This window comes from Tamandua tetradactyla, chromosome 2 (genome assembly GCF_023851605.1).
Source record: "Tamandua tetradactyla isolate mTamTet1 chromosome 2, mTamTet1.pri, whole genome shotgun sequence".
Lineage (NCBI taxonomy): Eukaryota > Metazoa > Chordata > Mammalia > Pilosa > Myrmecophagidae > Tamandua > Tamandua tetradactyla.
In genome coordinates this window covers 155,249,627-155,265,136 of record NC_135328.1, presented here as the reverse complement: position 1 = coordinate 155,265,136, position 15,510 = coordinate 155,249,627, and the positions used below count along the sequence as shown (strand labels likewise).

The 15,510-nt window shown below is 49.8% G+C and overlaps 1 protein-coding gene across 1 annotated transcript; it reads left to right on the top strand.

The window, feature by feature from the left end:
- The first annotated feature begins 2,469 nt into the window (after window positions 1-2,469).
- On the top strand, window positions 2,470-15,510 carry AGT (angiotensinogen). The gene is made up of 5 exons (XM_077149422.1): window positions 2,470-2,573; window positions 6,071-6,926; window positions 10,327-10,594; window positions 13,314-13,458; window positions 14,226-15,510. The coding sequence occupies exons 2-5, from the start codon at window positions 6,101-6,103 to the stop codon at window positions 14,415-14,417; spliced, it is 1,431 nt and encodes a 476-aa protein (XP_077005537.1). The 5' UTR covers window positions 2,470-2,573; window positions 6,071-6,100; the 3' UTR covers window positions 14,418-15,510.

The following is a 15,510-nucleotide window of genomic DNA, read 5'->3' as shown; positions in this document are numbered from 1 at the left end:
TTAGAAAAAATGCTGAACCTCATTAAGCTTAGCTGTTCTCTGTTTCCTATCATGAGTATAGCAATATTTGTATCACAAACAGGTTGAGATGTACCTGGCATCTGTGTACTTGGAATGTAACAACCCCTCAGTAAATGTTAATTCTTCCTCCCGTTTTGGAGTTGCGAACAAAGTCTCAATTCTTCTTCCCTTAACACAACATTACTTCAATGAGGAGCTCACAACGCGCACTGGCCTTCTCACACCTCCCATTGACTTCTCAAACAATCCCAGCCTGGCTTTTCCTCTTACTTTGCAGACGTTGCTCTCCAGGCCACCAGTGACCTCTAACTTGGTCTTTGATGAGGAATAAAGCGTTGGTAAATGGTTAATTTGGACTACTTTGGGTCAAGACATCTCAGCACAAATGACTTCCAGCCATTATTCCAGCCACATTGTCCAAAAGATCTGTTCAGCCTCAGACCCCTCACTTCTCAAAACTGTCCCCCAAGGTTTCTGGAACGTGGTCTTACATTTCTTGAACTTCCCCTCCGACCGCCTCCTAGTCTTTCCCACCCACCATCTCCTTAGATTTGTCTCCCCACTCCTCATTTCTAACTATCTCTGGGTAAAACATACCCACTCATAGCACTTGAAATATACCTTGGGTATTTGCCTCCCGAACCTGCATCTCCAGCCTAGACCTCCCCACTGAACAACAGGACTGTTTGCCCAAGTAGTGGGTTCCCATGATGCCTCAAAAGAGACCCATCCCAAATCAAACTCATGGGGTTCCCTCTCCAGTGCTCTTGTACTTCCTGTGTCCCTTTCTTGGCTATGGTTTCACCATTGTCTCAATCCCCTGAGCTTGGACTCTGATGCCAGTACCTTATCATTCCTCCAACCTTCTATCACAGTATCACTGTTAGACTTTTTTTTTCTTTTTTAAATAAGAGGCCAAATCAGATACTCTCCTGCTCAAACATCATCCCTCCCTTTTGTGTCTTCAATTTCTACCTTTCTAGTGTGGCATTCAGGGGCTTTTGTGATCAGGCTCCAACCTGCACCCTTCCTTTCACTATCACACACTTCACTTACCCTAGATCTGGGGAGGCAAGTAGTTTGGCCTGAAGCACCATATCCAGGGGACTCTACAGGAAAGTCTGCCATGGCTGGCTGACCCTGATTTCCGAGGGTTGCAGGCCCTGGGAAGGAAGCAGCATTGCCAGGTATTTGCTGTCATGGTCCCGCCTTCTAGTCCTTTGGTCTACTTGTGTCCCTCAAAGAAGACCCACACATCCCCACCTCTTTGTCATTACCATCAGGGTCTCTGCATTTGAAATGCCCTTCTGCAACCTCCAAGTCCAACTGATTCATCCCTTCAAGTTTGACTCAAGTGACATTTCTCTCTGACACCTTCCTTACCTTTAACTAGTTGTTTCTTTCCACAGTCTTCTTTTTTTGCATTGTATTTTGTGTGTATTTTTCAATCTGGCTGCACTATTGTTATTTAGCGTAGTGGGGTGAGTAGTGTCCCCCCAAAATCCATGTTCACCTGAACCTCAGAATGTAACCTTTTTGGAAATAGGGTCTTTGCAGCTATAAGTAAGGTAAGGACTGAGAAGGCATCATCCTGGATTAGGGTAGACCCTAAATCAAATAACAATATCCTTTTGAGAGACAGGAGAGGACACACAGAGACACAGAAGGGAAGGTCACGGGGAGACTGGGGAGGCAAGGAGGGCTGGGAGCCACCAGAAGCTCAGAGAGAGACCTGGAACAATTCTTCCTTTGAGACTCCAAAGGAAATCAACCCTGCCAACACCGTGATTTTGGACTTCTGGGCCCCAGAACTGTGAGAGACTAAATTTCTGCTGTTTTAAGACACCTTGTTTGCAATAATTTCTTACAGCAGCCTTAGAAAACTAATATATCTAATCACTCCCTCCTCAGCTAAATTATGAACTTCTAGAAGCTGCTCTCTCTTGCTCAGTTGAGTTTTTCTGCTAAGGCCTGTCAGGACCTGTTAGGAGCAGGTGCCTGAGGGCTGGTTAGGAGAACTGTGGGGCTGGCCAAGGCCACAAATCCCTGAGCCTCAGGGGGGAAGGAGCCCCCAGGTCTCCCAACCAGTGCTCTTTCCAGCCTATGGCCCAGCTAATAGGCACTTCCTGCTGCCTCTTTGAAGCACATCACCAGGGGGGCTCAGTCAGCACTCTAGTGACTGGCCTCAGGACAGCCACACAGCAGGGCAGAGGCCCAGCACATGCCTGCATGGGACGCTCCAGGGTCCAGGAACAGGGGCCCCAGCTGCAGCAAGCTTCAGTAAATGTGTAACTTGACCCTGGACCGGCTCATTCTGTTCAGCTGCAAAATTGGGCATCGACCGCTCGGCCTTCCTGGAAGGAATCCCACCGTGAGGTGGCTGTTGGCATCCTCCTGCAGCCCGCACCAGCTCCCCCTGATGTAACTCCCCTCCCACCCCCCATTCTCGGAGCAACCTGGGAACAGCTCCACCCCCACCCCTCAGATATAAATAGGGCCTGCTCAGCCCAGCCAGGGGAAGAGGCCCCTTGCTCATAAGGACAAAGCAGAAGGTAGGTCGGGGCCCCATCCCCATGCCCTGTCTCTCTCAGCAGCAGTCCCCAGCCAAGTTGTCTGGGGGTGGAGAGCCAGCGGGCTTCTGTGGTGACGTGGGAAAGAGCAGCTCAGCAGGGACAGCTGCTGGATGGGGTGCAGCTAATGGCATCTGGGAGCAAGGACTGTGAGGGGCCCAAGAAGAGGCCACTTTTGCCCTGAAGACCACACACGCAGACACAGGCCTGGCTCAGCCCCCATCCTGCATCTCACAAGGGAAATCAGGTCTCATAAGCAAAAAGGCAGGGATGGGCAGCTCCCCTGGCGTCCTCTGAGCAATAGGGCAGGAGTGGGTCGCCAAGTCCACCAGGTCCTACCCTTGTCGGAAGGAACTGCAAGGCTTGTTGCAGCTGGCAGGGGGATGCAAGGGAGGGGTGCAGGGCTCACCGGGGGTCCCACACAGTCCTTCCCTGCTGGCTCAGGTCAGGGCAGCTCCTTCGGGGCAGCGCTGTCTCTGTTCCTGGGGCTGTCATCAGGCTTCTCACTTTTATCTCCCTGAGCCTCATTTGCTCATCTATAAAGTGGTATTAATAATAGTAACCATGGCCCTGTGGTGTAAATTAAAAGAGCAAATATAATGTGAAAGTGCTTTGGAAAGTTTAGGCTAACCTAAAAATGCAAATTCTTGTTACTTGATTCAAGTGGCAATGTAGATTGGTGCTTAGGAGTACAGAGTATGGAGTCAGGGGGGCCTGGGTTCAATTCTAGTTCTGCCTCTTACTACCTTTGTTACTTTGGGCAAGTCACTTAAGCTCTCTGTCCCTTTGCAACACAGCATTAATTAATTCATTTAACCACTCTTTTGAGTCCTTACCATTTCTCAGGCATAACTTTGCAAATATAAGATGTATATTTGCTAGAGTATATTTGCAAGACAGAGTCTTGCCCTTGGGTGATGAATATTCTAGTGGGAGGAAACAGACAATAAGCACTAAATATAATAAATAAGTATGTATTTATAAACGATGTAGCAGGTTGAAAGATGATAAGTGTCAAGAAAGTGTCAGTGAAGAGGTGATAAGTGAAGAGGCAAGGATGATTGTGAAGATTAGAAGACTTATCTTGTGGAAAGCATATAGAACTGTGCCTGACAAGAGATAATCTTGAGTGTAGCTGGTAAAGATGAGTGTTAGCTGGTATCTTCAGCCTTATCACTGGACTACAGAGTCCTGAGAAGCAGGGAAACATAGAAGGATGAGGCTGCTGAAGAGAGAACCCAAGGGGGTGATTGAAGAAGGAAAACAGAACCAGGAGAAGGCAGGTGGGGTCCCCCACGCCTGGAGTCCCCATCTATTTTTAGGTCCCTGCCGCCCACTGATGTAGAAGGAGCTTGGGTGACAGCCGCAGATCACAACCGAAAGCAAACAACTGCTGCCTTGCAAACATCCATGAAATGGCTTCCCCTGAGATGTGCCTGTCAGTGCAGAAGCAGCAAAGCAGGAGGGAGCTGCAATTATCTGCATGACCCAAACCCGGTCCTGTCAGCAGAAGCTGCTGTGGGCGTTCTTCACCAAACCTTCCCACAGGCTTCCTCTGTTTGATTTGACTATGTAGGTTTATATATAAACTGACAGCCTAGGCTTGTCTGGAGAGAAAGGCCTGGGAGCAGAGGGAGTTTCCTAATCCATTTTCCCATTTTGTGTAGCTTTTCATGAGAGCGGAGGACAGAGTCAAATGTGAGGAGGAGGAAGGAGACTGAGGTGGGGGGGGTGAGATCGAGGAGATGGCTGAGAAATGGGGTGAAAAGGGTGACATGGAAGGAGAATGTTTCTCTTGCAATCATGTCGAGAAGACAGAAACCCTCGTTGACTAAGGTCAGCAGCAAAAGTTCCTTTGCCATTTCGATGACAAGAGCAGAACACAATAGCTGGTACACTTAACGTTGCATGTGAGGCGGTACACGTTAGCAGACCCAGGAGAGGAAAATAAATTGCAAATGTAAGATGGGATGGCTGGGTACGTATAGGTACACCAAGAGAAATATCTAGGAGTCACAGGGCCCCAAGGTGACCTTGAACAATGGTGATGTACTATTGCCCCAGAGCAAAAACAAGCCAAGCCTTCTGGAGGCAAATGGTGAGGGGGCTGCGGGAGGCTGAGGAAGGCCAAGGGAAACTTGCCTCAGTGGGCTCTTTGTGGGGATGACCCCTGAGAGGTTAAGCGAGGCAGGGGACGAGAGTGCTAAGCAGTGCATTGGAAGCAGAGTGCGCCTCCTCTAAAAGAAAATGAGGTCGGACATGGTATACATTGTTAGAACTGAACGAACAATCATTCCCTCCAGACAGAAAAGTTCAACCATGTAATAAGTTAATAGGACAAGCTCAGGAGTCTTCTTTTTCCAGGAATGCACGTTAGTTTCCAAGCGCACAGGGATCTATGTCCCTGTTTGTGTAAGGTGAGGTGAGGGCAGAATCACAGAGTTTTTGAGAGGAAGCATACTGGGGTGCCAGGGGTTCTCTAGCCCACCCATGGTGACCCACTTTCAGGGCAGTTGTTCTAAACCCAGTATCATGTACGGAGACTTTTCTATTTTTAAAATCAATACCTGGCCTCATCATGGGCCAATTAAATCAGACACTCTGTGAATGGGACTGGGCAGAGATTTTTTTTTTTTTCTTTTTTAAGCTGCACAGCAGTAGACACAAGTATACTAACAATGTGCAGCAATAGTTGAGAACTGGCTTTGGGGTCCAAGACAGGTGGGGAATACCTGAATTTTGGTGTGAGCCAGTGGGGCTCTATTCTTCCTGCACATTAAGATCCCTGGGGAGATTTAAGACAAAACAATGTGCCCAGAACACACCCAGGTGCATTTAATTCGCATCTCTCAGGTGAGATGCAGCCAATCCTAGTTTCCAGTTTCCAAGGTGAGTCTAATGGGCACCAGTGTTGAGAACTACCTGTGAAAAGAAAAGGAGATTTGAATTGCATTTCTGTTACATTCTCACTACAGGAGTCCCTTTCTGTGTTCTTTCATGATTAGATAGGCCAATATATGGGAAAGGGATTTTGCAAACTAGTACCTAGCATACACATAGGAGGTGTTATTCGCACATCACACACCTTGGCTGGAAATGAGGTGGAGCCCTTCTGGTTGATGTCGCCAAGCTGATTCGTAACCTGGGAAAACCCTTTGTGTGTGTTAGTCTTTTCTTCCAAACTGGCTTGTAGGCTCCTGGGGACAGGGATTGAGTCCTTTTCTACCTGGAGCACACTTGGTTTTCTGGAGGGGGGGGGGGGGGTGGAATTTGCAGGCATAGGAATGTGGGTTTTCCTCTGGATCATGTAGATATTTTCCCTTGGAGTTTTTAATCCATTGCTTCTCATCAATATTTATAGAAATGGATGAATTTCTCCTGGGCTAAATGGCTGCAGGGAACATCGGGACAACTAATAGTCTAGCTCCAGGATGCTTAAGAATCACCTAATAACCACCGTCTGTAAAATGATGTTTCAGGGTCCACAGACACAAGCGTCCCCACTTGAGATGGCTCCTGCCAGCATGAGACTGGGGGTCACCATCCTTGGCCTCCTGGCCTGGGCTTGCCTGGCAGCCAGCGACCGGGTGTACGTCCACCCCTTCCACCTCCTCTCCTACAGCAAGAGCGACTGTGACAAGCTGGAGAAACCCAACGGGCCCCAAGACCCGACCTTCACACCCGTCCCAATTCAGGCCAAGACATCCCCTGTGGATGAAGAGGCGCTGAGGGACCAGCTGGTGTTGGCCGTCGAAAAACTGGAGGATGAAGGCAGGGCCAGGGCCGTGAGGGTGGGGATGCTGCTCGACTTTCTGGGCTTCCACATGTGCAAGGTGCTGCGGGAGACGCGGGGCCCAGCCAGTGGGACCATGCTCCTCTCCCCCACGGCTCTCTTCGGCACCCTGACCTCTTTCTATCTGGGTGCCTCGGACCCCACAGCCAACAGATTACAGGCATTCCTGGGCGCCCCTGGTCAGGATCCAAGCTGCACTTCCCGCTTAGATGGGCACAAGGTCTTGTCTGCCCTGCAGACCCTCCAGGGCCTCCTCGTCTCCCAGGGCGATGTGGGCGGCCACCCCCAGCTCCTCCTGTCCACGGTGGTCGGCCTGTTCACCACCCCTAGTATGCAACTGAAGCAGCCCTTCGTGCAGGGCCTGGCTCCCTTTGCCCCTGTCACTCTCCCACGCTCCCTAGACTTGTCCACAGACCCAGAGCTCGCGGCTGAGAAGATCAACAGGTTCATCAAGGCTGTGACAGGGTGGAAAATGAACACCCTTGTGGCAGGAGGCAGCCCAGACAACACCCTGCAGTTCAACACCTATGTGCGCTTTCAAGGTAAGGCCCTTCAGGTTGGCTCTGGCCCGGGCCAGTGCCCAAGGCGGGCAATGCTCTGTCTTTCTGGAGTTAGACTTGGGTGCTTCAGCTGGGCTCAGCAGGGCCAGGATTTAGGGGGGTGGGAGTGAAGACAGAACTAGAGGCCAAGCCCAAACAGAAGTGGCTGCTGCAACCAACTCCCTGGATAAGCATCTACTGAGCATCCCACTGACTGCCTTAGTATATGCCAGCTGCTGTGGTACAGACTTTGGCTTTCATTACCTAAATCTCTTTTTAATGCAGTGAGAAGTATTCTCAGCTTTTTATACTGGTGAGGAAACAGAGACTCAGAAAAACACAGGCACTTGTGTAAGACCACACACACACAGTGGGCATCCCGGGACTCATACCTGTGTCATCTGACTCCTACTTAAAGGTTCATGTCCCTTAAGGAGAACAAGGACTTCAGTGACTGTCCCATGCAGAGATAGCTCATTTGCTAGCTTAACTAACTTTCATATTGGGAGGGGAAATTAAAAGAAAACAAATTCCTACTACAAATATTGTTCATTCATTGGATGCATGATTATTGGGAATTTCCTACTTGCGAGACTGTGAACCAGGCAGCACAGAAGAGGCCAGTAGGAATAGGCCACAGGCCCTGGCCCAGGCTACCTGTTGAAGTTCACATGGGGAGATAAGACTTGCAGGCTGATAATTCAAATAGAAGTGCAAGTACAAGTGCTCTAGGACAGGTGACCATTATCAGAGGAGGGAGGGATTGCCCTGGGATGGGTAGGGAAGGCCTCAGGAGGGGGTGAGGGCAGCAGGGTTGTGAAAAGGAGGACAGGCGTCTCAGGCAGAGGCACCAAAGTTCAGGGCAAGCATAGAAAATAGCCAGTGGCTTGATTGGGCCAACACATAAAACGAGAGAATGGGACCAGTGGAAGGAGGGTCGGAAAGTCGGGTCGGGGCCAGATCCTGAGAGACTGGATGTGATGCTAGGAAGGGGTAGTTAATTTAACCTGCTGGGCAGGTTTTTGAATGCTCAAGGTCATCCTGATGGCCTGTGCTATGTGCACTGGAGGCAGGGGGGAGGTTTGAAGGTTATGCAATAGTTCCAGAAAACTGTTGGGAACATATCCCTTCGTGGATTCATGGATTGGGATTGATTGGGGTGTGGAGGGGGGTGGGGAAGCATTAGCAAGGCACTGATGAGATTCAATCAAGAAGATGTGTGACCTTGTGGGGAGCAAAGAGGGAAGTAAGAAGTTGAAAGAGAACCATGGAGACTGAGTTAACTACAGCATGATACTTTTCTTGGTATTACAATGTCCTCAAAGTCACTGTAAAATAAAATAAGGGGAACCAGACTTCCCAGTCTGAGTCTGAGTGCAGGTGAGAGATGAGAGCTCATATCCCAGCCCTGACAGATGATGGGGGCAGAGAGCAGCTGTGCCCCGTGTGAAGCGTGGAGGGGGAACCCCTGGCCCTAAGAGAAGCCACAGGAGGACGTTCACTGAGAAAGTAACACTCCCCAATCCTCACCCACCAAAGGAAGGATAGAGAGCCTCTGAGCCCAGCAGTGGAACCTCATTTTGGAAAAATGCCAGTCCACATGGTTCAGACTATAGAGCTGAGAAAGAAAGTGGGAAAAGAGAAGATGTAGGCAAAAAAGCAAACCCTACTACAGGCTCGGGAGACCTGGGTGTGAGCCCAGCCTCTGCCATGTTCCCATCTTTTGACCATGATACACCTTTGAACCTTCTGTTGCTTCCCTCTGTGTCAGAGGGACATACAAACGGGCTTCCTCTTGGCTACTTTGTCCATTTATGAATTTAGCAAGCTCTCTGGAGGGCTAAAGTTCCCTTTTAGCAACATTGTTCTATTTAGAGGGCCTGGTGAACAGTTGCATGTTTCTAACTAGGATAGACTCAGGCATCTGGGAGCTGCTGGGCCCCAGGCTGCCCTTTGCCCAGCACTCTTCTTTCCTCCTGAGCTCTGGGGACTGGCCCTGCAGGTTCCAAGATAACACCAGTTGACTTAACCTTTAGAGATTTACCTAACCTTTATCATGGTTTTAAGCATGATCCGTACTATTCAGATGAGCAGAGAAGTAAGGGCAGGCACCTCCCTTCCAGATACCGACATGCTTTGTGGGACAGCCCTTTTTTGCTGAGCACAAACTTAGCTTTGTGGGAGGAAAACAATTTGGTCCTCTTTTTCCTTCAAACCAAAAACCCTCCCCCCAGACCCACTCAGCTGGTGCTGAAGTCCCTGGGGTGGGGGTAGGGGGCGGGAGAGGGGGCCGGCACATCTCACTAGCACAGCCCCCTCAGGAGCTGCTCTTGCTCATGGCCAGGGAGCTCAGAGCATTAAAGGCGAGGAGCAGGTTGGGTCTGCCACGCTGTTCTCACAAAATGAGGTGGAAACTGTGCAAAGAGGTGTCCAGCTCCTTTTTACCAGGGATAATAGCTTCTAAGCTTCCCTGCCTCCTTTTCATTTTGGAGGCCTCTGATTGATTAGCTGCTTTTTAAAACCAGCTCTATTCTGACTCCCAGGTGTCATGTGCCCAGGGGGTTCATCCGTGATGGGCTTATCTTCACCTTCACCTTATTCTGGAAACAACCACAGTGTGGCCCTTTGGAGAGGAGCTGCAGAGGGAGAGAATGTCCTAGAGTGACAATTAGGGTAGAGGTTTGGCTGCAAAGAGACCTGGGATGTGCTGGGGAAGGGAGGGGCAAGAGTTGGGGGTAAGGGCCTTTCAGGTGAGCTCCCGAGGGAGGCTGGGCTTTCAACATGAGGGCCCATTTTCCTCTCTCAGGGACTGAGGGGGAGGCTGTCTTCCCGCAGCAGGGGGTGCTGAGGGGAGTCAGAATTTGCCTGTCAAAGCTTCAGCTCTAAGTCCTACACCCTGCAGCCCCCACTTTGCTCAGGGGCAACCCCTCTTCCTGATCCCAGCCTGCTGTAACCAGCATGGCTCAGTGTCAGGACTGAAGGGAGGCGACAGGGAATTAAGAAAGAAAGACGAGAGACAAAGATATAGTTCAAGCTGGGACCAGGTGGGACTCTGAGCTCTGATGGAGACTCAAAGAGCCCAAGAGGGTCAGCACTGTTTATTTTTTAGGGCCGGGAGGTAAAGGATGTAACAAAAATGTGACTTGGGGCTGAACCATCTGCTTCCCTGTGTGGGGATGAGGCAAAAGTTACACATGTTTCCCAAGGCCTCCTTCTGTCCCTGACTCAAGCAGCTTTGCAACACTTTAGTCTTTTCAGGATATCAGGTGCCTATTCCCACAGAGACAACTGTGCTGTATCTCTGCAGCCAGCACATGACCTCTGTCCCACCTGTGCCCAATGCCAGCCCACCAACCTGGCTTCCAGCTCATTTCTTCCTTCTTGTCTCCTGTCTGGGTCTCAGGAAAGATGAAGGGGTTCTCTCTGCTGAAGGAGCCCCAGGAGTTCTGGGTGGACAACACCACCTCCGTGTCCGTCCCCATGCTCTCGGGGGCCGGCACCTTCCAGCACTGGGAAGACACCAAGAACAACTTCTCCGTGACGCGCGTGCCCTTGAGCAGTAGGGCCTGGCTGCTGCTGATCCAGCCCCAGGGTGACACGGACTTGGCGACAGTGGAGGCCCTCACGTTCCAGTATGACTTTCTAGGCAAGATGAAGAACCTGCCTCTCCGGTATGGCTCCTGGTCACCTCTGTGTCCCTCCCTGGAAAGTGGGAGGGTGTCTCCGGTCCTTCTGCCCAGGGAAGAAGGTGGGGTGAGAGCTGGGCAGATGGGCCAGGCATTTACCGAACACTGGACATGGGGCAGGGAAGGACTCTTGGGCTCTCTGGGATGACCCTAGGCTCCCTGGAGTGGCCTCAAGAATTGGCCCACACTACCACTACTTTTCCAGAGCAGAATATCCATCCATCCATCCATCCATCCATCCGTCCATCCGTCCATCTGTCCATCCATCCATCCACCCCTCCATTGAATTCTCTCTCCATTTATCACTTCTCTTTCTGGATGCAGATACAGAAAAAGAGAGGAGAAGGCATTCATTTTATGTGCTTATATTTACCCACCTATTTTGGAGGGAGAGAACATTTCAGCCTGCCCTCCGAGTGAAGATAATTAGACCCTCTTGTGATTTGCAGCAGTCCTGGAGCTTCTTGGTGGCTGATTCCCTGGAAGCAAGACCTGGGGGTGGGGGGAGCTTTCTCAGGGGGCCCTGGTGGTCTTTAGCCCTTATCCCCTTTTGTGATGGGGAAAAGAAAAAAAGCGAATCCCTTCCAGTAGAAGCAGCAGAAATCTTAGGGCTTTAGGGCCAGGTCAGTGGAGCTCATAAATCTGCTCCTAAGGTGGGCATGAAGGGACATGTCACCAGGGTCCACAGATGCCTCCTGATGTCAAGGTTTATGTCACTGGAAACATTCACAGTTCTCAGGAGTCCTGAGGAAAGATGAGCAGACTGTTCCGGAGGAGGGCAAGAGGGGCTGGTGGTGTTCCTCCCCCTGCTTTCCCTGCTTTGATTATCTCTCAATCAAGGACAGAAAACTACCGAAAGGGAGTAACACATCATAGATTAATTTAGAGATTAGTGTTTCTTGAAAAAATATCTTTGGGCGGTGTGGCAGTGGCTCAGTGGCAGAGTTCTCACCTGCCATGCAGTTGACCAGGGTTCGATTCCTGGTGCCTTCTCATTCAAAAGAAAAAAAAAATATATATATATATACATATCTGACACATCTTCACACAGAGACATTCCATACATGGTGTACAATCAATGGCTTATAATCTCATCACATAGTTGTGTGTTCCTTACCAAGATTATTTTTTAGTACATTTACATCACTCCAGAAAAAAGAAATAAAATAATTCATACATCCCATACCTCTTACACTCCCTGTCATTGACCACTAGTATTTCCATCTACCCAATTTATTTTACCCTTTATCCTTGCTATTATTTATTTACTTTGTATCCATACTTTTTACTCATCTGTCCATACCCTGGATAAAAGGAGCGTCAGACAAGGTTTTTACAATCACACAGTCACATTGTAAAAGTTATACCTTTATACAGTCCTCTTCAAGAATCGAGGTTACTGAAACACAGCTCAACAGTTTTAGGTCCTTCCCTCCAGCCACTCTAATACACTATAAACTAAAAAAGGATATCTCTATAATGTATAATAATAAATTCCAGGATAACCTCTCGACTCTGCTTAGATCTCTCAGCTACTGAAACTTTATTTTGTCTCATTTCTCCCCCGCTTTTGATCAAGAAGGCTTTCTCAATACCATAATGCCAGGTTCTGACAAATCCTGGGAGTTCTGTCCCATGTTTCCAGGGAGGGTTACACCCCTGGGAGTCATGTCCCACCTAGAAGGGGAGGGCAGTGAGTTCACTTGCCATGTTGGCTTAGAGAGAGGCCACATCTGAGCAACAAAAGAGGTTCTCTGGGGATGACTCTTTGCCTTATTTTAAGTAGGCTTAGCCTATCCTTTGCAGGAGTAAGTTTCATAGGGACAAACCCCAAGATCAAGGGCTCGGCCTGAGAATAGCATTTTTTTTAATTGCCTAAGTAATACATCCTCAGCACAGCCAATCTAAAAACATAACTGTTTTAGTTTGCTAGCTGCCAGAATGCAACACACCAGAGATGGATTGGCTTTTAATGAAAAGGGATTTATATAGTTATAGTTCTTCAGAGAAAAGGCAGCTAACTTTCAATCAATGTTCTTTCTTACATGGGAAGGCACAGGGTGATCTCTACTGGCCTTCTTTCCAGGCCTCTGGGTTCCAACAGCTTTCCCCGGGGTGATTCCTTTCTGCATCTCCAAAGGCCTGGGCAGAACTGCAAGTGCTGAGATGAGGAATGCTGAGCTGCTTAGGCTGTGCTGCATTAAGCTCTCTCATTTACACATCCAGCCAATTAAGACAAAAGTCATTCCTTGCAGCAGGCACGCCTCCTAGCCGACTGCAGATGTAATCAGCAGCAGATGAGGTTCACATGCCATTGGCTGATGTCCACAGCAATAGAAGTAGGCAGCTTCACCTGGCCAAGTGGACACCTGAACCTAACTACCACTGTAATAGAACAAAGAACAGACAATTGTTCACAGCCAGTCTCCCAGAGATCATCACTGTTCTATTTTCTACATCCTTCTCATTGTATTTCAAAGGATATGAAGGTTTTTTAATTGTGTTTTTTGATGAAAATGTTCTCGAGCGATAGGGCAGCCCAGCTGGGCAAAATGCCACTTCCATGAGAGACATGTGCGAGGAGCACATATGCCCTCTGATTCCCAGGGGCCTGGCTACCCCTTGCTGTCAGGCTTCCCAGGGCCCAGTGCCTCACTTTGGGAGCCACCCCAGTGTCCCCCCTAACAGTGCGTCCTCTCTCCAGGGCCATGCGCCTAACCATGCCACAGCTGGTGCTGGAAGACTCCTACGACTTGCAGGACCTGCTTGCCCAGGCCAAGCTGTCCACCCTGCTGGGCCCCAAGGCCAACCTGGGCAAAATCAGCAACGACCACCTTAGAGTTGGAAAGGTAGTGCACCCCCCTGTGTCTGCCTGACGTCAGTTCTGCGTGTCTGTGGTGGGGGGGGTGGAGGGACAGAATGGGATGGGCACAGAGGACACTGTGGGAGGGGCCGGCAGAGGAGGGAAGGAGAGGAGAGTGTGGTCCCCTGGGTCCCTCCCTTTAGGCGAGGGAGAGAAGGTATCAGAGGTTCTGGGGCTCGCCAAGGACAAGTGGAGGGCATCAGGCTCCTCCCTACCACCTCCTGGGTGTGCTCCCTGGCTCCACCCAGCCTGGCCTCCCCTCCAGAGTCCTCCCCAGATCCTGTGGCAGGGTCAGGACAGAGACTTAGGAGAATGGCCCTCTTCGATTGGGCATCTCTAGGTGCCTCACTGTCCTCACCCTAGTCCTGGCCCTGGGGTACAGCTCCCAGTTCCTGCCACCCAGAACCTGAGATACTTTAGGTGCTGTTCTGGGTGCTGGGGAGAAAAGTGAACCACTCAGTCCTGTCTTTAGAGAGTTCTGGGTGAAATGAGCAGAACAACCTAGTCCTGGGGGCTGGGGGTGGGGAGGAGGGTACGGCTGTGGAGGGAGCATTTGTTTCTGCCGAGGCCAATAAGGCAGCAAGTGGAGATGGGAGGGTTTGAGCAGCCCCTTTAGAGAGAGGCAGTCTCGTGAGCACGGCCACACCACGGCGCTATTGTCCTGGCCCCTGATGCCCCTCAGCCACCACGGGACCCCACCACACCCTCGTCCCTCCCGTGGGAGGAGAGCCCCTAAGACTTGGGGTTTTGCAGGTGTTGAATACGGTTCTATTTGAACTGAGAGCCGACGAAGGAGAACAGCCTGCGGAGCCCAGCCAGCAGCCCGAGGGGTCCGAGGTGGTGGAAGTGAATCTCAACAGCCCATTCCTGATAGCCATTTTTGAGCAAGACGCAGCTGCCTTCCATTTCCTGGGCCGCGTGGCCAACCCGCTCAGCAGTGCCTGAGGCCGCGGGCCCCTGGGAGCCTCCCTCCCTCTGCCATTCTGAGTCCAAGGCTGTGTGCAGAGGCAGCAGTAGGCAGCTTACACTAATTTGTCACCGCTGGTTTTCCACTCTTTGTTCTAACTAGTCAGCATTGAGCTGGAAAGTTTTTCCTTGGTAAAAGTGTATAACAAGCAGCAGAAACCCGTGGCAGCCCGAACAGGCTTCCTAAGACTGTTACTTTTTTTTTGGATAATGGGGGTGAGGAGTCGAGAGCCGGTGATTAGTGCAGGGCTACAGTTCTGGAAAGAGGCTGAGCAGACTAACCTATTGTTGAAACCAAAAGTGCTGCCTTTTAAATCGAAATCAGAAATTGGGTTTCAAAACTAACATAAATTTTTCCCGACCTTGGGTTTATATTTAGTGTATTGAATGTGAGGCTGTGACCTGTACACATAGTCACCACCATAACTTTAGTTTTTCTTTCATGTGCTATTTGTGAATTTTGAAAAATGCTTTTGGAAAAACACAGGCATCCAGAGTCATGTTAGATTAGAATGTAATCAATACCATGGGTGATTAGGCCTTGAGTAATTAATAAAGGTTTTGCAACAATTAAAACAAAAAGGTATCTTTGGTTTACTAGAAAAGCAGGTGTATGTAATTTAGCTGACAGACGGGATAAATGAAAGCGCTTTTGAGGACTCTGAATCATATTCCAGAGGGCATTTCCACGTTGGGTCGGGGCAGGCCCTTCCCAGTCATTCAGAGGCGCTGTAGGTGACGGGCTTCTCTGGACACGTCTGTTCATAAGCAATAGTGGTCATCTGAGTGATGGGCAGGTGGTACATGGGGGACCCCTCACACGGCAACTGGAAAAGGAAGTAGGCGCGTCTCAGCACCAGTGACAAAGTCATACATTGCTTATATGAAGGCAGAGAAATAGATTTTCCTAAGTAAATATTTGCAAATTACTTTTTATCTGTCACCGTGTCTCCTTCAGGTCCCCTTCGGTGGGATCAAACTACATTGTAGACAGAGCTTGAGGAGGTGGAAAGCACTTTATCTCCCTTCCTTCTTCCCTCCCTCCTTCCATAATTATTCAAATAAATTGGTA

What these genes read in the sequence shown, in the direction of transcription:
- AGT (XM_077149422.1), top strand. Translation starts at nt 6,101, where the DNA reads ATGGCTCCTGCCAGCATGAGACTGGGGGTCACCATCCTTGGCCTCCTG. An exon ending in CACCTATGTGCGCTTTCAAG is followed by an intron (nt 6,927 to 10,326) that starts GTAAGGCCCTTC and finishes TCTGGGTCTCAG; the next exon opens with GAAAGATGAAGGGGTTCTCT. An exon ending in ACCACCTTAGAGTTGGAAAG is followed by an intron (nt 13,459 to 14,225) that starts GTAGTGCACCCC and finishes GGGGTTTTGCAG; the next exon opens with GTGTTGAATACGGTTCTATT.